The following is a 23,777-nucleotide window of genomic DNA, read 5'->3' as shown; positions in this document are numbered from 1 at the left end:
TCCTGTGACAGTTGGAACTGGTGCTCTCCACTCTCCCGTCCTGTGACAGTGGGAACTGGTGCTCTCCACTCTCTGTCCTGTGACAGTTGGAACTCGTGCTCTCCACTCTCTGTCCTGTGACAGTGGGAACTGGTGCTCTCCACTCTCCGTCCTGTGACAGTGGGAACTGGTGCTCTCCACTCTGTCCTGTGACAGTTGGAACTGGTGCTCTCCACTCTCCGTCCTGTGACAGTGGGAACTGGTGCTTTCCACTCTCCCGTCCTGTGACAGTGGGAACTGGTGCTCTCCACTCTCCGTCCTGTGACAGTGGGAACTGGTGCTTTCCACTCTCCCGTCCTGTGACAGTGGGAACTGGTGCTCTCCACTCTCCCGTCCTGTGACAGTTGGAACTGGTGCTCTCCTCTCCCGTCCTGTGACAGTTGGAACTGGTGCTCTCCAATCGCCCGTCCTGTGACAGTGGGAACTGGTGCTCTCCACTCTCCCGCCCTGTGACAGTTGGAACTGGTGCTCTCCACTCTCCCGTCCTGTGACAGTGGGAACTGGTGCTCTCCACTCTCCGTCCTGTGACAGTGGGAACTGGTGCTCTCCACTCTCCCGTCCTGTGACAGTGGGAACTGGTGCTCTCCACTCTCTCTCCTGTGACAGTTGGAACTGGTGCTCTCCACTCTCTCTCCTGTGACAGTGTGAACTGGTGCTCTCCACTCTCTCTCCTGTGACAGTTGGAACTGGTGCTCTCCGCTCTCTCTCCTGTGACAGTTGGAACTGGTGCTCTCCACTCTCCCGTCCTGTGACAGTGGGAACTGGTGCTCTCCACTCTCCCGTCCTGTGACAGTTGGAACTGGTGCTCTCCACTCTCCCGTCCTGTGACAGTGGGAACTGGTGCTCTCCACTCTCTCTCCTGTGACAGTTGGAACTGGTGCTCTCCACTCTCCCGTCCTGTGACAATGGGAACTGGTGCTCTCCACTCTCCCGTCCTGTGACAGTGGGAACTGGTGCTCTCCACTCTCTCTCCTGTGACAGTGGGAACTGGTGCTCTCCACTCTCTGTCCTGTGACAGTGGGAACTGGTGCTCTCCACTCTCCCATCCTGTGACAGTTGGAACTGGTGCTCTCCACTCTCCCGTCCTGTGACAGTGGGAACTGGTGTTCTCCACTCTCCTGTGACAGTTGGAACTGGTGCTCTCCACGCTCTGTCCTGTGACAGTTGAAACTGGTGCTCTCCACTCTCCCGTCCTGTGACAGTTGGAACTGGTGCCCTCCACTCTCTGTCCTGTGACAGTGGGAACTGGTGCTCTCCAATCTCCCGTCCTGTGACAGTGGGAACTGGTGCTCTCCACTCTCCCGTCCTGTGACAGTTGGAACTGGTGCTCTCCACTCTCCCGTCCTGTGACAGTGGGAACTGGTGCTCTCCACTCTCTGTCCTGTGACAGTTGGAACTCGTGCTCTCCACTCTCTGTCCTGTGACAGTGGGAACTGGTGCTCTCCACTCTCCGTCCTGTGACAGTGGGAACTGGTGCTCTCCACTCTGTCCTGTGACAGTTGGAACTGGTGCTCTCCACTCTCCGTCCTGTGACAGTGGGAACTGGTGCTTTCCACTCTCCCGTCCTGTGACAGTGGGAACTGGTGCTCTCCACTCTCCGTCCTGTGACAGTGGGAACTGGTGCTTTCCACTCTCCCGTCCTGTGACAGTGGGAACTGGTGCTCTCCACTCTCTGTCCTGTGACAGTGGGAACTGGTGCTCTCCACTCTCTGTCCTGTGACAGTGGGAACTGGTGCTCTCCACTCTCCGTCCTGTGACAGTGGGAACTGGTGCTCTCCACTCTCCCGTCCTGTGACAGTGGAAACTGGTGCTCTCCACTCTCCGTCCTGTGACAGTGGGAACTGGTGCTTTCCACTCTCCCGTCCTGTGACAGTGGGAACTGGTGCTTTCCACTCTCCCGTCCTGTGACAGTGGGAACTGGTGCTCTCCACTCTCCCGTCCTGTGACAGTGGGAACTGGTGCTCTCCATTCTCTGTCCTGTGACAGTGGGAACTGGTGCTCTCCACTCTTCCGTCCTGCGACAGTTTGAACTGGTGCTCTCCACTCTCTCTCCTGTGACAGTGGGAACTGGTGCTCTCCACTCTCCCGTCCTGTGACAGTTGGAACTGGTGCTCTCCACTCTCTCTCTTGTGACAGTGGGAACTGGTGCTCTCCACTCTCCCGTCCTGCGACAGTGGGAACTGGTGCTCTCCACTCTCTCTCCTGTGACAGTTGGAACTGGTGCTCTCCACTCTCCCGTCCTGTGACAGTGGGAACTGGTGCTCTCCACTCTCTCTCCTGTGACAGTGGGAACTGGTGCTCTCCACTCTCCTGTCCTGTGACAGTGGGAACTGGTGCTCTCCACTCTCCTGTCCTGTGACAGTGGGAACTGGTGCTCTCCACTCTCCTGTCCTGTGACAGTGGGAACTGGTGCTCTCCACTCTCTATCCTGGGACAGTGGGAACTGGTGCTCTCCACTCTCTCTCCTGTGACAGTGGGAACTGGTGCTCTCCACTCTCTCTGCTGTGACAGTGGGAACTGGTGCTCTCCACTCTCTCTGCTGTGACAGTTGGAACTGGTGCTCTCCACTCTCCCGTCCTGTGACAGTGGGAACTGGTGCTCTCCACTCTCCCGTCCTGTGACAGTTGGAACTGGTGCTCTCCAATCGCCCGTCCTGTGACAGTGGGAACTGGTGCTCTCCACTCTCCCGTCCTGTGACAGTGTGAACTGGTGCTCTCCACTCTCTCCTGCGACAGTGTGAACTGGTGTTCTCCACTCTCTCTCCTGTGACAGTTGGAACTGGTGCTCTCCTCTCCCGTCCTGTGACAGTTGGAACTGGTGCTCTCCAATCGCCCGTCCTGTGACAGTGGGAACTGGTGCTCTCCACTCTCTCTCCTGTGACAGTGGGAACTGGTGCTCTCCACTCCTGTCCTGTGACAGTTGGAACTGGTGCTCTCCACTCTCCTGTCCTGTGACAGTTGGAACTGGTGTTCTCCACTCTCCCGTCCAGTGACAGTGGGAACTGGTGCTCTCCACTCTCCCGTCCTGTGACAGTGGGAACTGGTGCTCTCCACTCTCCGTCCTGTGACAGTGGGAACTGATGCTCTCCACTCTCCCGTCCTGTGACAGTGGGAACTGGTGCTCTCCACTCTCCCGTCCTGTGACAGTGGGAACTGGTGCTCTCCACTCTCTCTCCTGTGACAGTTGGAACTGGTGCTCTCCACTCTCCGTCCTGTGACAGTGGGAACTGGTGCTCTCCACTCTCCCGTCCTGTGACAGTGGGAACTGGTGCTCTCCACTCTCCCGTCCTGTGACAGTGGGAACTGGTGCTCTCCACTCTCTCTCCTGTGACAGTGGGAACTGGTGCTCTCCACTCTCCCGTCCTGTGACAGTGGGAACTGGTGCTCTCCACTCTCCTGTCATGTGACAGTGGGAACTGGTGCTCTCCACTCTCCGTCCTGTGACAGTGGGAACTGGTGCTCTCCACTCTCTGTCCTGTGACAGTTGGAACTGGTGCTCTCCACTCTCCGTCCTGTGACAGTGGGAACTGGTGCTCTCCACTCTCCCGTCCTGTGACAGTGGAAACTGGTGCTCTCCACTCTCCCGTCCTGTGACAGTGGAAACTGGTGCTCTCCACTCTCCCGTCCTGTGACAGTGGGAACTGGTGCTCTCCACTCTCTCTCCTGTGACAGTTGGAACTGGTGCTCTCCACTCTCCCGTCCTGTGACAATGGGAACTGGTGCTCTCCACTCTCTGTCCTGTGACAGTTGGAACTGGTGCTCTCCACTCTCTGTCCTGTGACAGTTGAAACTGGTGCTCTCCACTCTCCCGTCCTGTGACAGTTGAAACTGGTGCTCTCCACTCTCCCGTCCTGTGACAGTGGGAACTGGTGCTCTCCACTCTCTGTCCTGTGACAGTGGGAACTGGTGCTCTCCACTCTCCCGTCCTGTGACAGTGGGAACTGGTGCTCTCCACTCTCTGTCCTGTGACAGTTGGAACTGGTGCTCTCCACTCTCCCATCCTGTGACAGTTGGAACTGGTGCTCTCCACTCTCTGTCCTGTGACAGTTGGAACTGGTGCTCTCCACTCTCTGTCCTGTGACAGTGGGAACTGGTGCTCTCCACTCTCCCGTCCTGTGACAGTGGGAACTGGTGCTCTCCACTCTCCCGTCCTGTGACAGTGGGAACTGGTGCTCTCCACTCTCCCGTCCTGTGACAGTTTGAACTGGTGCTCTCCACTCTCTGTCCTGTGACAGTTGGAACTGGTGCTCTCCACTCTCCCGTCCTGTGACAGTTTGAACTGGTGCTCTCCACTCTCCCGTCCTGTGACAGTGGGAACTGGTGCTCTCCACTCTCCCGTCCTGTGACAGTGGGAACTGGTGCTCTCCACTCTCTCGTCCTGTGACAGTTGGAACTGGTGCTCTCCACTCTCTGTCCTGTGACAGTGGGAACTGGTGCTCTCCACTCTCTGTCCTGTGACAGTGGGAACTGGTGCTCTCCACTCTCTCGTCCTGTGACAGTTGGAACTGGTGCTCTCCACTCTCCCGTCCTGTGACAGTTGGAACTGGTGCTCTCCACTCTCTCGTCCTGTGACAGTTTGAACTGGTGCTCTCCAGTCTCTGTCCTGTGACAGTGGGAACTGGTGCTCTCCACTCTCCCATCCTGTGACAGTTTGAACTGGTGCTCTCCACTCTCTCTCCTGTGACAGTGGGAACTGGTGCTCTCCACTCTCTCTCCTGTGACAGTGGGAACTGGTGCTCTCCACTCTCCCGTCCTGTGACAGTTGGAACTGGTGCTCTCCACTCTCCCGTTGGTGTAGGAGGGAGGGCTTTATTTCCTGAACAATTGGGACCGCTTCTGGGGTAGGTGGGACCTGTACAAGTTGGACAGGTTACACCTCAACAGAGACGGGACCAATGTTCTCGCGGGTGGTTTTGATAGTACGGTTGGGAGGGCTTTAAACTAGCTTGGCAGGGGGATGGGAACCCAGGAGAGGGCTCTGAGCTAGTTCGGGTGGGTGAGAGCTTAGATGAACAAAACCCCAAGAAAGAATGCAAAAGGCAGGAGGCAACAGAGCAGAGTAGCACTGGGGTAAATGTAAACCACAAGATGATATGAAGGGACAATATGTATGAATATAAAGGGGCTACAGGAGGGGTCAAAACTAAAAATCATGGTTTAAAAACTAGTATTAAAACACTTTACCTAAACGCACGAAGCATTCGAAACAAAGTAAATGAGTTGACGGCACAAATCATTGCAAATGGGTATGATTTGGTGGCCATTACTGAAACGTGGTTGCAAGGTGGCCAAGACTGGGAATTAAACATACAGGGGTATCTGACAATTCGGAAAGCTAGACAAGAGGGGAAGGGAGGTGGGGTAGCTCTGTTAATAAAGGATGATATCAGGGCAGTTGTGAGAGACGATATTGGCTCGAATGAACAAAATGTTGAATCATTGTGGGTGGAGATTAGAGATAATAAGGGGAAAAAGTCACTGGTGGGCGTAGTTTATAGACCCCCAAATAATAACTTCACGGTGGGGCGGGCAATAATCAGGGGAACAATGGAGGCATGTGAAAAAGGAACGGCAGTAATCATGGGGGATTTTAACCTCCATATCGATTGGTCAAATCAAATCGCACAGGGTAGCCTTGAGGAGGAATTCATAGAATGCATACGGGATTGTTTCTTAGAACAGTATGTGACAGAACCTACAAGGGAGCAAGCTATCTTAGATCTGGTCCTGTATAATGAGACAGGAATAATAAACGATCTCCTTGTAAAAGATCCTCTCGGAATGAGTAATCACAGAATGGTTGAATTTGTAATACAGATTGAGGGTGAGGAAGTAGTGTCTCAAAGAAGCGTACTATGCTTAAACAAAGGGGACTACAGTGGGATGAGGGCAGAGTTGGCTAAAGTAGACTGGGAACACAGACTAAACGGTGGCACAATTGAGGAACAGTGGAGGACTTTTAAGGAGCTCTTTCATAGTGCTCAACAAAAATATATTCGAGTGAAAAAGAAGGGCTGTAAGAGAAGAGATAACCAGCTGTGGATAACCAAGGAAATAAAGGAGAGTATCAAATTAAAAACCAATGCGTATAAGGTGGCCAAGGTTAGTGGGAAACTAGAAGATTGGGAAAATTTTAAACGACAGCAAAGAATGACTAAGAAAGCAATAAAAAAAGGAAAGCTAGATTACGAAAGTAAACTTGCGCAAAACATAAAAACAGATCGTAAAAGCTTTTACAGATATAAAACGGAAAAGAGTGACTAAAGTAAATGTTGGTCCCTTAGAAGATGAGAAGGGGGATTTAATAATGGGAAATGTGGAAATGGCAGAGACCTTAAACAATTATTTTGCTTCGGTCTTCACAGTGGAAGACACAAAAACCATGACAAAAATTGCTGGTCACGGGAATGTGGGAAGGGAGGACCTTGAGACAATCACTTTCACTAGGGGGGTAGTGCTGGACAGGCTAATGGGACTCAAGGTAGACAAGTCCCCTGGTCCTGATGAAATGCATCCCAGGGTATTAAAAGAGATGGCGGAAGTTATAGCAGATGCATTCGTTATAATCTACCAAAATTCTCTGGACTCTGGGGAGGTACCATCGGATTGGAAAGCAGCTAATGTAACGCCTCTGTTTAAAGATGGGGGCAGACAAAAGGCAAGTAACTATGGGCCGGTTAGTTTAACATCTGTAGTGGGTAAAATGCTTGAAACTATGATTAAGGAAGAAATAGCGGGACATCTAGATAGCAATAGTGCAATCAAGCAGACGCAACATGGATTCATGAAGGGGAAATCATGTTTAACTAATTTACTGAAATTCTTTGAGGATATAACGAGCATGGTGGATCGAGGTGTATCGATGGATGTGGTATATTTAGATTTCCAAAAGGCATTCGATAAGGTGCCACACAAAAGGTTGCTGCAGAAGAGACGCGGAGTCAGAGGAAATGTATTAGCATGGATCGAGAATTGGCTGGCTAACAGAAAGCAGAGTCGGGATAAATGGGTCCTTTTCGGGTTGGAAATCGGTGGTTAGTGGTGTGCCACAGGGATCGGTGCTGGGACCACAACTGTTTACAATATACATAGATGACCTGAAAGAGGGGACAGAGTGTAGTGTAACAAAATTTGCAGATGACACAAAGATTAGTGGGATAACGGGTTGTGTAGAGGACACAGAGAGGCTGCAAAGAGATTTAGATAGGTTAAGCAAATGGGCAAAGGTTTGGCAGATGGAATACAATGTCGGAAAATGTGAGGTCATCCACCTTGGAAAAAAAAAAACAGGAAAAGGGAATATTATTTGAATGGGGAGAAATTACAACATGCTGAGGTGCAGAGGGACCTGGGGGTCCTTGTGCATGAATCCCAAAAAGTTAGTTTGCAGGTGCAGCAGGTAATCAGGAAGGCGAATGGAATGTTGGCCTTCATTGCGAGAGGGATGGAGTACAAAAACAGGGAGGTCCTGCTGCAACTGTACAGGGTATTGGTGAGGCCGCACCTGGAGTACTGCGTGCAGTTTTGGTCACCTTACTTAAGGAAGGATATACTAGCTTTGGAGGGGGTACGATTCACTAGGCTGATTCCGGAGATGAGGGGGTTACCTTATGATGATAGATTGAGTAGACTGGATCTTTACTCGTTGGAGTTCAGAAGGATGAGGGGTGATCTTATAGAAACATTTAAAATAATGAAAGGGATAGACAGGATAGAGGCAGAGAGGTTGTTTCCACTGGTCGGGGAGACTAGAACTAGGGGGCACAACCTCAAAATACGGGGGAGCCAATTTAAAACCGAGTTGAGAAGGAATTTCTTTTCCCAGAGGGTTGTGAATCTGTGGAATTCTCTGCCCAAGGAAGCAGTTGAGGCTAGCTCATTGAATATATTCAAATCACAGACAGATTTTTAACGAATAAGGGAATTAAGGGTTACGGGGAGCGGGCGGGTAAGTGGAGCTGAGTCCACGGCCAGATCAGCCATGATCTTGTTGAATGGCGGAGCAGGCTCGAGGGGCTAGATGGCCTACTCCTGTTCCTAATTCTTGTGTTCTTATGTTCTTATTAATGTTGGGGAAGTCCAGAACTGGGGGTCACAGTCTAAGGATAAGGGGTAAGCCATTTAGGACCGAGATGAGGAGAAACTTCTTCACCCAGAGTGTGGTGAAGCTGTGGAATTCTCTACCACAGAAAGCTGTTGAGGCCAATTCACTAAATATATTCAAAAGGGAGTTACTAGGGGGATCAAGGGGTATGGCGAGAAAGCAGGAATGGGGTACTGAAGTTGCATGTTCAGCCATGGACTCATTGAATGGCGGTGCAGGCTCGAAGGGCCGAATGGCCTACTCCTGCACCATTCATCATAGGCAGTCCCTTGGAATCGAGGAAGACTTGCTTCCACTCTTAGAATGAGTCCTTAGGTGGCTGAACAATCCAAAGCTGGACAGAGGAAGCGTTACAAGGACACCCTCAAAGCCTCCCAGATAAAGTGCAACATTCCCACCGACATCTGGGAGTCCCTGGCCAAAGACCGCCCTAAGTGGAGGAAGTGCTGAGCACCTTGAGTCTCATCGCCGAGTGCATGCAGAAAACAAGCACAGGCAGCGGAAAGAACGTGCGTCAAACCGGTCCCACTCTCCCTTACCCTCAACGACTGTCTGTCCCACCTGTGGCCGGGACTGTGGCTCTCGTATTGGATTGTTCAGCCACCTAAGGACTCATTCTAAGAGTGGAAGCAAGTCTTCCTCGATTCCAAGGGACTGCCTATGATGAAGAACCTGTCTATCTCTGTCGTAAAGTTATTCAATGACTGAGCTTCCACAGCTCTCTGAGGCAGCGAATTCCACAGATTTACAACCCTCTGAGAGAAGAAATTCCTCCTCATCTCAGTTTTAAATGGACGGCCCCTTATTCTAAGACGGCCCCCTAGTTCTAGTTTCCCCCATCAGTGGAAACATCCTCTCTGCATCCACCTTGTCAAGCCCCTCATAATCTTGTACGTTTCGATAAGATCACCTCTGATTCTTCTGAATTCCAATGAGTAGAGGCCCAACCTACTCAACTTTTTCTCATAAGTCAACCCCCTCACCTCTGGAATCAACCTCGTGAACCTTCTCTGAAAAACAAGCATATCCTTCCTTAAATATGAAAACCAAAACTGCACGCGGTATTCCAGGTGTGGCCTCACCAATACCCTGTATATAACTGTAACAAGACTTCCCTGCTTTTATACTCGATCCCCTTTGCAATAAAGGCCAAGATTCCATTGGCTTTCCTCATCACTTGCTATACCTGCATACGAACCCTTTGTGTTTCATGCACAATGACCCCCAGGTCCCGCTGTACTGCACATTGCAATTTTTCTCCATTTAAATAATAACTTGCTCTTCGATTTTTTTCTGCAAAAGTGCATAACCTCGCACTTTCCAACATTAGACTCCATCTGCCTAATTTTAGCCCACTCACTTAACCCATCTATGTCCTTTTGCAGGTTTTTTGTGTCCTCCTCACACATTGCTTTTCCTCCTATCTTTGTATCATCAGCAAACGTGGCTACGTTACACTCAGTCCCTTCATCCAAGTCGTTAATATAGATTGTAAATAGTTGGGGTCCCAGCACTGATCCCTGTGGTACCCCACTAGTTATTAATTTCCCACCACCCGAAACGAATTGCACCTATCGCTTTCCAAGTTTTTTCAATCCGCATAGGATACAGGAGTAGTTCCGGAGGACTGGAGTGTTGCTAATGTTACACCATTATTCAAGAAAGGGGAAAGGGATAGGCCAATCAGCCTAACATTAGTAGTGGAGAAGTTATTGGAAACCATTATCAGGGACAAAATAAACTTTCATTTGGAAAGGCATGGGTTAATCAAGGAGAGCCAGCATGGATTTGTTAAAGGCAAATCGTAACTGACTAACTTTATTGAATTCTTTGATGAGATAACAGAGAAGATTGATCAAGGTGTTGTATGTATGGATTTTTGGAAGGCATTTGACAAGTGCCACACAGGAGGCTTCTTAAGAAGATGGAAGCCCATGGAATTAAGGGAAAAATGGTTGTATGGATACAAAATTGGCTCAGTTACTGGGAGTAGAGGGTGGTAGCGGATGTTTTTCAGACTGGGAGCTGGTTTGCAGTGGTGTTCCCTGAGGGTCAGTTTAGGGTCCATCACGCTTCTCAATTTTTATAGGGTGTAGGGAGCAGCATTATAAAGTTTGCAGATGATACAAAACTTGGTAAAGTAGTAGACAGTGATGAGGATAGTTCTAGGCTTCAGGATGACATAGACAGGATAATGGAATGGGCAGAGCGTGGCAGATAGTGTTCAATGAGAAATATAAATTGAGGCACTTGGGAGGACTAATATGGATTTTGAAAAGTGTAGATGAGCAGAGACCCGATTGTGTTCATATACACAAATCATTAAAGGTGGCAGGGCAAGTTGATAAGGTGGTTACAATCATATGGGTTAGTTGGCTTTGTAAATAGAGGAATAGAATATAAAAGCAAAGAGATCATGCTGGAACTTTATAACTTACTGGTTAGGCTTCAGCTGGAGTATTGTGGACAATTCTGGGCACCACGCTTCAGGACCGATGTAAAGATCAGAGAAAGGTCACAGAGGGGGTTCACCAGGATGGGAAATTGATGGGAGGAACTGAAGGATATCCTTATTAGGCGGGAAATTGTGTTAGGGAAATTGACGGGATTGAAGACCAATAAGTCCCCAGGGGCTGATAGTCTACATCCCAGAGTACTTAAGGAAGTGGCCCTAGAAATAGTGGATGCATTTGTGATCATTTTCCAACAGTCTATCGACTCTGGATCAGTTCCTATGGATTGGAGGGTTGCTAATGTAACACCACTTTTTAAAAAAGGAGGGAGAGAGAAAACAGGTAATTATAGACCGGTTAGCCTGACATCAGTAGTGGGGAAAATGTTGGAATCAATCATTAAGGATGAAATAGCAGCGCATTTGGAAAGCAGTGATAGGATTGGTCCAATGCAGCATGGATTTATGAAAGGGAAATCATGCTTGACAAATCTTCTGGAATTTTTTCAGGATGTAACTAGGACAAGGGAAAACCAGAGGATGTGGTGTATTTGGACTTTTAAAAGGCTTTTGACAAGATCCCACACAAGAGATTGGTGTGCAAAACCAAAGCACATGGTATTGGGGGTAATGTACTGATGTGGATAGAGAACTGGTCGGCAGACAGGAAGCAGAGAGTTGGGAAAAACAGGTCCTTTTCAGAATGGCAGGCAGTGACTAGTGGAGTGCCGCAGGGCTCAGTGCTGGGACCCCAGCTTTTTACAATATACATTGATGATTTAGATGATGGAATTGAGTGTAATATCTCCAAGTTTGCAGATGACGCTAAACTGGGTGGCGGTGTGAGCTGCGAGGAGGACACTAAGAGGCTGCAGGGTGACTTGGACAGGTTAGGCGAGTGGGGAAATACATGGCAGATGCAGTATAATGTGGATAAATGTGAGGTTATCCACTTTGGGGGCAAAAACACAGGCAGAATATTATCTGAATGGCGGCAGATTAGGAAAAGGGGAGGTGCAACGAGACCTGGGTGTCATGGTTCATCAGTCATTGAAAGTTGGCATGCAGGTACAGCAAGCGGTGAAGGCGGTAAATGGTATGTTGGCCTTCATAGCTAGGGGATTTGAGTATAGGGAAGTCTTACTGCAGTTGTACAGGGCCTTAGTGAGGCCTCACCTGGAATATTGTGTTCAGTTTTGGTCTCCTAATCTGAGGACGGACGTTCTTGCTATTGAGGGAGTGCAGCGAAGGTTCACCAGACTGATTCCAGGGATAGCTGGACTGACATATGAGGAGAGACTGGATCAACTGGGCCTTTATACACTGGAGTTTAGAAGGATGAGAGGGGATCTTATAGAAACATATAAGATTCTGACGGGACTGGACAGGTTAGATGCGGGAAGAATGTTCCCGATCTTGGGGAAGTCCGGAACCAGGGGACACAGTCTTAGGATAAGGGGCAGGCTATTTAGGACTGAGATGAGTAGAAACTTCTTCACTCAGAGAGTTGTTAACCTGTGGAATTCCCTGCCGCAGAGAGTTGTTGATGCCAGTTCATTGGATATATTCAAGAGGGAGTTAGCCTTACGGCTAAGGGTTCAAGGGGTATGGAGAGAAAGCAGGAAAGGGGTACTGAAGGAATGATCAGCTATGATCTTTTTGAATGGTGGTGCAGGCTCGAAGGGCCGAATGGCCTACTCCTGCATCTATTTTCTATGTTTCTCTGTTACTAGGAATCAGGGACTTCAGTTATGAGGAGTGATTGGAAAAGTTAGATCTGAGGAGATTTTTTTTTTTACTGAGAGCTGTCAGGATCTGGAACGCTCTCCTGAAATGGTGGTGGAAGCTGATTCCATAAATAATATTAAAAAGGAGTTGGACAGGTACTAGAGATGAGAAATTTGCAGGGTTACATACAGAAAGCGGAGGAGTGGGACTAAGCACGATTGTTCTTTCATAGAGCCAGCACAGGCATGACAGGCCAAATGGCCTCCTTCTGTGCTGTTAGTTCAGGATTCGATGTCTGATATTCCTTCTCGTTCAATTACAAGATAGTCCCTTTGTCTCAATGTAGTCATCATTTATTTGATTCTCCTTTTACTGTTCAAAAAAGCCTTTCCTATTTACTTTTATGTTGACTGCCCGTCTTTTTCTATATTTCCTCAGCCTCCCAATTCTCTCTGCATTTTTCTGTACTTTTTATATTACTCATTATTTTTAGTGTATTATCTCCTGTAAGTGTCAGCCGTGGCTCAGTGGGTAGCACTCTCGCCTGTGAGTCAGAAGGTTGCAGGTTCAAGTCCCACTCCAGGGATTAAGCACAAAAAAAATCTAGGCTGACGCTGCGGTGTTGGAGGTGCCGTCTTTCAGATGAGACATTAAACCGAGGCCCCGTCTGCTCTCTCAGGTGGAACTAAAAAATCCCATGGCACTATTTCGAAGAAGAGCAGGGGAGTTATCCCCGGTGTCCTGGTCAATATTTATCCCTCAAATCAAGGTAACTAAAGAACAAATTATGTGGTCATTATTACATTGCTGTTTGTGGGGGCTTGCTTGTATGCAAATTGGCTACCGCGTTTCCTACATTACAACAGTGACGACACTCCAAAAGTACTTCATTGGCTATAAAGAGCTTTGAGACATCCGATGGTCATGAAAGACACTAGATAAATCAAAGTCTTTCTTTCTTTCTTTATTTATGCCTCTTTTCTAAACTGTTTCAATCAGGGCAATCAGCTTCTCCTGCCCCACGTTACAGCTTGTGACAGTTAACTCATGTTTTCTCTTGTATACCAAAGTATGTTGGCAAGATTGCTTTTACATTTGCCTAGTTCACTCTTCCCTGAACATGACTGAATACAACAGGAGAATGAAAACTGCCAATTTATGTTAGATGGGGAGACCAGTGTTAAAAACTGATAAATAAGACCCTCCATTCACAATTAGCCCAAAATGAGCTAATAAGCTAAATATATCACATCTCTATTAACCAAGTGAGCTCATTTTTAAAAAATCTTTTACTTTTAAACTCATTAGCCTGATGTTTCTCAAAATAGAGTTAACTCCTTCCATAGAAACAAGTTTGGATATTATTTGATAGAAAAAAAGACATAATATTGTAGTATACATTATATCTGTGCCATTACTTACAGCATAACACAGCAACTTACCCCATTCATTGCTATGACAGTTCTTTGCCAGTCCTTGTCCTGCAATGCTTGTGGCTCCAGCTGAAAACAAAACAAGAGTTTTATTTATCACACAATTTAAAATATAAGTTACAATCTATGCATTCAGCCTGCTTAAGTTGGGCTTCCTGTTCTGAACTATTAAGTGTAGAGTTTAGTACTGATTTTGTGGAGTCACTCTCTGACCAGCAGTGCATGTGCCATTAAAGGCCTGCTCATAGAGTTGCTACCTGTCCGGTTTCTGGCCAACTGTCTGTGCTTCAACAAGCTCTGTTTTAAAAAAAGAATCCGGGTTGTATGCACGTAGATAAATTTTCAGGGTGACATCGCATCTCAGTATGGTCCATATGATCTGTCCAACCAGGGCCAATCTGCCCAGTTATACTTATGGCTGTTTAACCAACGAGACACAATAGGTGCAGCTTGGAAATTAAGGTGAGTGCAGAAAATATGTAAATGACTTAAAGTGGTTGAGACCTGGCTCTTGCGTGCTAGACAGGAAAGAATATGATTCCCATGATTATGCTTTCCAGCGTTCACTTGCAGTGACTCCTATCCTTTTCTGTTTGAAAGCTTGCATTTGGGCAATGAGTTTCATGGTTGAATGGTTTCTAACTAGTAACTGGAAGAGTGGCTAATGAGGTAATTCCTTTGTGGGGCATTTTCTCAGGCACCATCCTTTCTGATGTCTTCACATCACTACTGATAAGGTTCTGCTTAACGGGGATAATTGGGGATAATTTGGGAAATTGGATATTTTTATAAAGTTCCAACTGAAAAAGTATATGTGCAAGGGAACTGAACCATAGTACAGACATTGGGCCCAAGTTTCGGCGCAGTCGCGACCTGGACGCCCGTTTTTCGCGCCACAAAGTGCGCCTAAAAAAAACTTCCAGATTCTCCGGCTCCCTGCAGGTCGTTTGCAACTCGGCGCGGCGCAGCACGAGCTGTGGGGGGGCGGACCAGGTCCCTTCGCTGGAAACAGTGCCGGGATCTCTGCACATGTGTGCTACAGTGGGCGCGCATGTGCAGTAGCTCCAGGCGCCCAAAACTGTGTGGGAGGGGCCTGAAGCACACAGCCCCTAGCCCTGGCCGAATGGCCTCACTGGGGCTGCGTGCATAAGGCTGCCTCCCACGCCCAGCTCCTGCTTCCTCCCGACCCGACTCCTGCTTCCCCCGCCGCCCCCCCCCGACCCCGACCTGACCTCCGCTTCCCCCCCTCCCTGACTGACCTCCGCTCCTGACCGATCTCCGCCCCCCCCTCCATTCCGCCCCGACCCGCGCTCCCTACCCCCCCTGGACCCGACGCCACCTACCTGTCAATCCGATAAGTCTAAGCTCGAAGTCTTGGGCCTGGCCTGGCCGGGCCCGTTCAGCCTCTGCGCCTCTCTCTCTCTCTCTCTCTCTCTCTCTCCCTTCTCTCTGCACCCCTCCCTCCCTCCTACCTCTCCTCTCCCTTCTCACCCTCCCTCCTCCTACCTCTCCTCCCCCCTCCCCTCCCTCCCTTCTCACCCCCCTCCCCTCCCTCCTCACCCCCCCTCCCCTCCCTCCCTTCTCATCCCCTCTCTCCTCCCTCCCTTCTCACCACCCCTCCCTTGTCACCCCCTCCCCCCCCACGCCTCCTCCCCCCCACTACACCACCCCTCCTCCCCCTCCCCTCCCCATCCTCCCCCTCTCGCTGTCAGAAACACAGACACTGACAGACAGTGTGAGAGAGACACACACAGGCAGACAGAGAGATAGAGACACGAACAGAGACACACGGGGGGGTGGGCGTCCCAGCACGCTGTTGGAGGACTCCTGGTGCTGCAGTCAGTAAGTAGAAAATGTTTTATTTATTGATTTAAAAAATTTTATTAATTTTTTTTGATTGCTTTATTGGTTGATTTATTGATGTATTTATCATTTATTATTGATGATGACTCTTTTTGTAAAATTGAAGTGTTTAATGTTTGTAAACTTCCCTTTAACCCCCCCCCCATTCCCTACGCCTGATTTTCTAAAGTGCAGACAAGGTTTTTTCGAGCGTACAAAAATCTTCACTTGCTACATTCTAAGTTAGTTTGGAGTAAGTTTTCACTGCCGTAACTTTGAAAACAGGCGTAAGTGGCCGGACACGCCCCGTTTTGAAAAAAAAATTCGGTTCCAAAGTGAAACTGTTCTAACTGACTAGAACTGGAGCAAACTAAATGCCGAGAATTTGAATTTCTAAGATACTCCGTTCTACACCAGTTGCTCGAAAAAATCAGGAGCAACTGAGGCCGAAACTTGGGCCCAAAGTCACATATTCAGTGCTGATTCAGCAGCCAGTGGTTCTTACTGGTAGTATCACCAACACTCGCCGTTTAAACAAACAGAAAAAAAAAACAAAAGCATTTTAATGTAAATTACAATTCCTTATAATAGTTCTAATTTTTGCTTTTAAATGAAGTAGACTAGTTACTGCTGTTTGTGGGATCTTTCTACATAAGAACATAAGAAATAGGAGCAGGAAAAGGCCACACAGCCCCTCGAGCCTGCTCCGCTATTTAATATGATCATGGCTGATCCGATCATGGACTCGGCTCAACTTCCCTGCCCGCTCTCCATAACCCCTTAATCCCATATCGGTTAAGAAGCTGTCTATTTCTGTCTTAAATTTATTCAATGTCCCGGCTTCCACAACTCTCTGAGGCAGTGAATTCCACAGATTTACAAACCTCAGAGAAGAAATTCTTCCTCATCTCAGTTTTAAATGGGTGGCCCCTTATTCTAATATTATGCCCCCTAGTTCTAATCTCCCCTATCAGTGGAAACATCCTCTCTGCATCCACCTTGTCAAGCCCCCTCATAATCTTATACGTTTCGATAAGATCACCTCTCATTCGTCTGAATTCCAATGAGTAGAGGCCCAACCTCCTCAACCTTTTCTCATAAATCAACCCCCTCATGTCCGGAATCAACCTAGTGAACCTTCTCTGAACTGCCTCTAAAGCAAGTATATCCTTTGTAAATATGGAAACCAAAACTGCACGCAGTATTCCAGGTGTGGCCTCACCAATACCTTATATAGCTGTAGCAAAACTTCCCTGCTTTTATACTCCATCCCCTTTGCAATAAAGGCCAAGATTCCATTGGCCTTCCTGATCACTTGCTGTACCTGCATACAAACCTTTTGTGTTTCATGCACAAGTACCCCCAGGTCCCGCTGTACTGCAGCACTTTGCAATTTTTCTCCATTTAAATAATAACTTGCTCTTTGATTTTTTTTCTGTCTAAGTGCATGACCTCACACTTTCCAACATTATACTCCATCTGCCAAATTTTTGCCCACTCACTTAGCCTGTCTATGTCCTTTTGCATATTTTTTGTGTCCTCCTCACACATTGCTTTTCCTCCCATCTTTGTATTGTCAGCAAACTTGGTTATGTTACACTCAGTCCCTTCTTCCAAGTCGTTAACATAGATTGTAAATAGCCACTGATCCCTGTGGAACCCCACTAGTTGCTGATTGCCAACCCGAGAATTAACCATTTATCCCGACTCTCTGTTTTTTGTTAGTTAGCCAATCCTCTATCCATGCTAATATATTACCCCCAACCCCGTGAACTTTTATCTTGTGCAGTAACCTTTTATGTGGCACCTTATCGAATGCCTTCTGGAAGTCCAAATACACCACATCCACTGGTTCCCCCTTACCCACCCTGTTTGTTACTGTTAAGTATGTAAACATTACCAATGTGTAAGACTTGCCAACAGGGGGCGCACCTGTGGAAGACCCAAGGGTCACCTGCACACCCTGGGCAAGCAGGTATAAAAGGTAGTCCACCATGCTGCCTCATCACTCTGGAGTTACAATAAAGTGACCAAGGTCACAACAGTTTGAGCTTAAGATGTACAGTCTTGTCGAGTTATTCTAAACATAACAATGGGCGACGAACTTTCACGCAGTTATGGCTGTCATTAGTATTCTTGAGAGCTTTGTTGAGGGTGATGATTGGGAAGCCTTCGTTGAGCATCTCGACCAGTACTTCGTGTTCAACGAGCTGGAAAAGGAAGAAACCGCGATCAAGCGCAGGGCGATTCTCCTCACCGTTTGTGGGTCCACAATATATGGTCTCATCAAAAATCTGCTAGCACCGATGAAACCAATGGAGAAGACATATGAAGAGCTGTGCACGATGATTCGGGAACAACTCAAGCCGAAGGAGAGCATCTTAATAGCCAGGTATTGCTTTTATACGCACCATGCTCCGAGGGCCAGGACGAGCTATGTCACCGACCTAAGACGCCTTGCGGGACCGTCACCACCAAAAGCCCTCCGATAATATTGAAAGTCAAATTAAACAGCATTCCAGTTTCCATGGAATTGGACACGGGTGCGAGTCAGTCAATTATGAGCCAGAAGGCTTTTGAGAAACTGGGGCAACAAGGCACAAAGGCCAAAACTATGCCCGATCCACACCAAGCTGCGCACTTACACCAAAGAGCTCATACCAGTCATTGGCAGTGTGGCAATGAAGGTATCGTACGATGGAGCTGTGCATGGTTTAGCACTATGGAGTGTACCAGGCGATGGCCCAATGCCCTGTTCGGCAGAAGTTGGCTGGGAAAGATCCGATGGAACTGGGATGACGTCAAAGCACTGCCTTCGGAGGATGACGCCTCGTGCGCCCAAGTGCTAAACAAATTCCCATCGCGATTCGAGCCAGGCATCGGCAACTTCACAGGCGCCAAAGTGCAGATCCATCTAGTTCCTGATGCACGACCCGTTCATCACAAGTCCCGAGCGGTTCCATACATGATGTGAGAGAAAGTCGAGATCGAGCTGGACAGACTTCAACGAGAGGGGATCATATTGCCAATCGAGTTCAATGAGTGGGCCTGTCCAATCGTGCCGGTGTTGAAGAGCGACGGGACGGTCAGAATCTGTGCGGACTACAAGATAACGATCAACTGAGTCTCGTTACAGGACCAGTACCCACTACCTAAAGCAGATGACCTGTTTGCAACACTAAGTTGCTCACCAAGCTAGATATAACCTCTGCTTACATGACACAGGAGCTGGCTGAACCTTCGAAAAAATTGACGTGCAGGTCTGTTCCTATACCACAGATGCACCTTTGGGATTCGCTCGGCGGTGGCTATCTTCCAGAGGAACATGGAGAGTCTGCTGAAATCGGTTCCGCACACCGTGGTGTTCCAAGACGACATCCTGATCACTGGCCGCACCACCACCGAACACTTGCACAACCTGGAAGAGATTCTCCAGCAACTGGACAGAGTGGGACTCAGGCTGAAACGCTCCAAGTGTGTTTTCCTGGCGCCAGAGGTCAAATTTCTGGGGAGAAAGATTGCGGCGGACGGCATCAGACCCACGGACTCTAAGACGGAGGCCATCAAGAATGCACCCAGAGCACAGAATGTGACGGAGCTGCGTTCGTTCCTGGGACTCCTCAACTATTTTGGTAACTTTCTACCGGGGTTGAGCACTTTGCTGGAACCTTTGCATTTATTGCTACGCAAGGGTGATGACTGCGTTTGGGGTAAATCTCGAGACACAGCCTTTAATAAGGCCAGAAACCTGCTATGTTCAAACAAATTACTTGTATTGTATGACCCGTGTAAACGTTTAGTACTAGCTTGTGATGGATCTTCGTACGGCGTCGGTTGTGTGTTACAGCAAGCCAATGGGTCAGGCAAACTGCAACCGGTTGCATATGCGTCCAGAAGCTTATCTAAGGCTGAAAGAGCCTACAGTATGGTTGAGAAAGAAGCATTAGCATGCATGTGCGGGGTTAAGAAAATGTACCAATACCTATTTGGGCTCTGGTGCGAGCTCGAAACCGACCACAAGCTGCTCATTTCGTTGTTCTCAGAAAGCAAAGGTATTAACACCAATGCTTCGTCCCGCACCCAAAGATGGGCACTAACGTTATCTGTGTATGATTCTGTAATCTGCCACAGACCAGGCACTGAGAACTGTGCGGATGCCCTCAGTTGGCTACCATTGCCCACCACCGGGGTGGAAATGGCGCAACCCGCAGACTTGTTCCTTGTAATGGATGCTTTTGAGAGCGAGGGGTCACCTGTCACGGCTCGCCAGATCAGGATCTGGACTAGCCAGGACCCTGTGCTATCACTAGTAAAAAGCTGTGACCTCAATGGGAGCTGGTTGGCTGTTCCCGGGGAAATGCAAGATGAAATTAAGCCGTTCCACCGACGTAAGGACGAAATGTCCGTTAATTTTGCCAAAAAAAGGCAGGGAAACGTTTATACATGACCTTCACAGTACCCACCCAGGCATAGTCATGATGATGGCTATCGCCAAGTCGCACTTTTGGTGGCCCGGTATTGACTCGGAATTGGAGTCATGCGTACACCAATGCAAAACTTGCTCACAGTTGAGCAATGCACCAAGGGAGGCCCCACCGAGTCTGTGGTCATGGCCCTCCAAACCGTGGTGAAGGGTCCACGTAGATTTCGCCGGCCCCTTTCGAGGAAAGACGTTCCTAATAGCAGTGGACGCTTACTCTAAATGGATTGAATGTATAATAATATCATCATGTACGTCCACTGCCACCATTGGAAGCCTCCGGGCCATGTTTGCCACCCATGGTTTGCCCGACATCTTTGTTAGTGACAATGGACCATGCTTCATCAGCTCGGAATTCAACGAGTTCATGACCCGCAACAGCATCAAGCATGTCAGGTCTGCGCCGTTTAAGCCCGCATCCAATGGTCAAGCGGAATGGGCAGTCCAAACCATCAAGCAGAGCTTGAAACGCGTGACGGACGGTTCCCTGCAGACCTGGTTATCTCGGGTTCTGCTCAGCTACCGCATGCGACCCCACTCGCTTATTGGTGCTCCCCCTGCAGAATTATTAAAGAAGAGAGTATTCAAAACCAGGCTCTCCTTAGTCCACCCGAATCTCAATGATCATGTAGAAACCCGGCATCACTGGCATAACATGCACCACGATCGCGCGGCTGTATCGCGTGACATTGTGTTTGTTCTTACTTATGTTCATGGTCCCAAATGGGTTGCTGGCACCGTGTTAGCCAAGGAGGGGAATAGAGTGTTTGTTGTCAAACTTTTGAATGGACAAACGTGCAGAAAGCACTTGGATCAGACCAAACTGCGGTTCACTGACAACCAAGAACAGTTTGAAGAGGACATTACCATCACTGATCCACCCACACACGCCCAACCAACAATCAACCTTGCGGTTAACTGCGAGGATGAACCCACCATGCTCGACAGTCCGATCAGACCAGCCACACCGCAGCACAGCAATGATCCGACCAACTCACCCATGCCAGGACTTCAACTCAGGCTATCAACCCGGGAAGGCAGAACCCCAGATCGCCTCAACTTGTAAATAACTTGTACATAAGACGTTGGGGGAGGGGAATGATGTTATGTATGTAAACATTACCAATGTGTAAGACTTGCCACAAGGGGGTGCATCTGTGGGAAACCCAAGGGTCACCTGCACACCCTGGATAAGCGGGTATAAAAGGCAGTCCACCATGCTGCCTCGTCACTCTGGAGTTACAAGAGACCAAGGTCACAACAGTTTGAGCTTAAGATGTACAGTCTTGTGGAGTTATTCTAAATGTAACAGTTACACCCTCCAAGAATGCCAGCAAATTTGCCAAACATGATTTCCCTTTCATAAAACAATGCCGACTCTGCTTGATTGAATTATGCTTTTCCAAATGTTCTGCTATTGCTTCCTTAGTAATGGACTCCAGCATTATCATGGGAGACATCACAGCTGAGCCGAATCTTGTCCACATACACAGGTTTACTTTCAGACACGAGTTGCAGGAACAGCAGCCCAAATTGTTTTTTTATCCTCTTTAGCCCAGGGGTCTGGAGATCAATTGTAGCACTCCTACTACAACCATAGCTGATATCACCTAACCCTAGTCAGGTGGGAAATTCTCGAGCCTGTTCCATTCAATTAGATCATGGGCTGATCTGCATCTCAACCTCATCTACCCGCCTTGATTCTGTAATCCTTAATACCCTTGCCTAACAAAAATCTATCCATCTCAGTTTTAAAATGTTCAATTGACCCCAGCATCAACAGTTATTTGGGGGAAGAGTGTTTCAGATTCCCACTGTGAAGAAGTGCTTCCTGATATCACTCTTTAATGGCCTAGCTCTAATTTTAAGGTTATGCCCCTTTGTTCTGGACTCCCCACCAGAGGATATATGTCTCTCTATCTACCCTATCAAATCCTTTAATCATTTTAAACTCCTTAATTAGATCCCCTTTAATCTTCTATACTCAAGAGAATACAAGCCGAAGCTCTGCAACCTGTCCTCATCATCTTACCCTTTTAGCCCCGGTAACAGCCTGATGAAACTGTACTGACCCCTCCAAGGCCAATATATCCTTCCTGAGGTGCGGTGCCAAAACTCTAGATGGAGTCTAACCAGAGCTTTATATAACTGTAAAATAACACCATTTGTAGTCCAGCCCCCTTGAGGTTCCATTAGCCTTTAAAAAAATGTTTTTAGCTGTCCACTAACTTTAATGATTTCTGTACTTGGAACTATAAATCTCTCTGCTCCTCCACAGTTCCTAGCTTCTCACCATTTAGAAAATACTATGATCTATCTTTCTTGGATGACCTTCCCACATTAAACACCACAAGTGCCACAAATCTGAAATCTTTTCCAAAGTGGGCTGGTTAAAAAGTGATTTTTAATTTCTGGAAATTCTCTCTGGATCCATCACTCTACCTTGCTCAGTCTTTTCTTCTTCCTATAATCTGTAGCTTTAAAGCCCAAGCTTGGAGTTACCCAAGTACTACTTAATTTTCCTGGTCTTCTCTCCTGTTTTCAACCTTGGTGATCAACTGTACTGTTGGTCTTGGCCCTTCATCTGCGTTTCTCAATTTTAAAAAATGCACTCGTGCAACCCCGCATTTTCTTCAATCCACCATTGGCGGCCGTGCCTTAAGCTACCTAGGCCCTAATCTCTTGAATTTTTGTCTAAATCTCTCCACCTTTCTCTCCTCCTTTGAGAGTGGGAATAAACGGGTCCTTTTCAGAATGGCAGGCAGTGATTAGTGGGGTACCGCAAGGTTCAGTGCTGGGACCCCATCGATTTATAATATATATTAATGATTTAGACGAAGGAATTGAATGTAATATCTCCAAGTTTGCAGATGACACTAAGCTGACACAGTATGAGCCGTGAGGAGGATGCTAAGAGGCTGCAGGGTGTCTTGGACAGGTTAGGTGTGTGGGCAAATGCATGGCAGATGCAGTACAACGTTGATAAGTATGAGGTTATTCACTTTGGTGGCAAAAACAGGATGGCAGATTATCTGAATGGTGACAGATTAGTAAAAGGGGACATGCAACGAGACCTGGGTGTCTTGGTACATCAGTCATTGAAAGTAGCCATGCAGGCTCAGCAGGCAGTTAAGAAAGCAAATGGCATATTGGCCTTCATAGTGAGAGGATTTGAGTATAGGAGCAGGGAGGTCTTGCTGCAGTTGTACAGGGCCTTGGTGAGACCACACCTTGAGTATTGTGTGCAGTTTTGGTCTCCTAATCTGAGGAAAGACATTCTTGCTATTGAGGGAGTGCAGTGAAGGTTCACCAGACTGATTCCCGGGATGACAGGACTGACATATGAAGAAAGACTGGAGACTAGGCTTATATTCATTGGAATTTAGAAGAATGAGAAGGGATCTCATAGAAGCATATCAAATTCTGACGGGATTGGGCAGGTTAGAGGCAGGAAGAATGTTCCCGATGTTGGGGAAGTCCAGAACCAGGGGTCACAGTCTAAGGATAAGGGGTAAGCCATATAGGACCGAGATGATGAGAAACTTCTTCACTCAGAGAATTGTGAACCTATGGAATTCTCTACCACAGAAAGTTGTTGAGGCCAGTTCATTGGATATAGTCAAAAGGGAGTTAGATGTGGCCCTTATGGCTAAAGGGATCACGGGGGTATGGAGAGAAGGCAGGAGTGAGGTACTGAAGT

General features: G+C 48.0%; 1 protein-coding gene across 4 annotated transcripts in view; it reads right to left on the bottom strand.

Annotated features, from left to right (window-relative positions):
- LOC139268795 (breakpoint cluster region protein) overlaps positions 1-23,777 on the bottom strand; it is a 905,198-nt gene that overhangs the window by 85,181 nt on the left and 796,240 nt on the right. For all 4 annotated transcript variants that reach the window (XM_070887498.1, XM_070887499.1, XM_070887500.1 and 1 more), the window contains one exon: positions 13,765-13,824. In XM_070887498.1, coding sequence (XP_070743599.1) covers positions 13,765-13,824 — 60 coding nt within the window. The remainder of the gene's footprint in view (positions 1-13,764; positions 13,825-23,777) is intronic.

This window comes from Pristiophorus japonicus, chromosome 8 (genome assembly GCF_044704955.1).
Source record: "Pristiophorus japonicus isolate sPriJap1 chromosome 8, sPriJap1.hap1, whole genome shotgun sequence".
Taxonomy (NCBI): domain Eukaryota; kingdom Metazoa; phylum Chordata; class Chondrichthyes; family Pristiophoridae; genus Pristiophorus; species Pristiophorus japonicus.
This window is presented reverse-complemented; position numbering and strand designations above follow the sequence as displayed.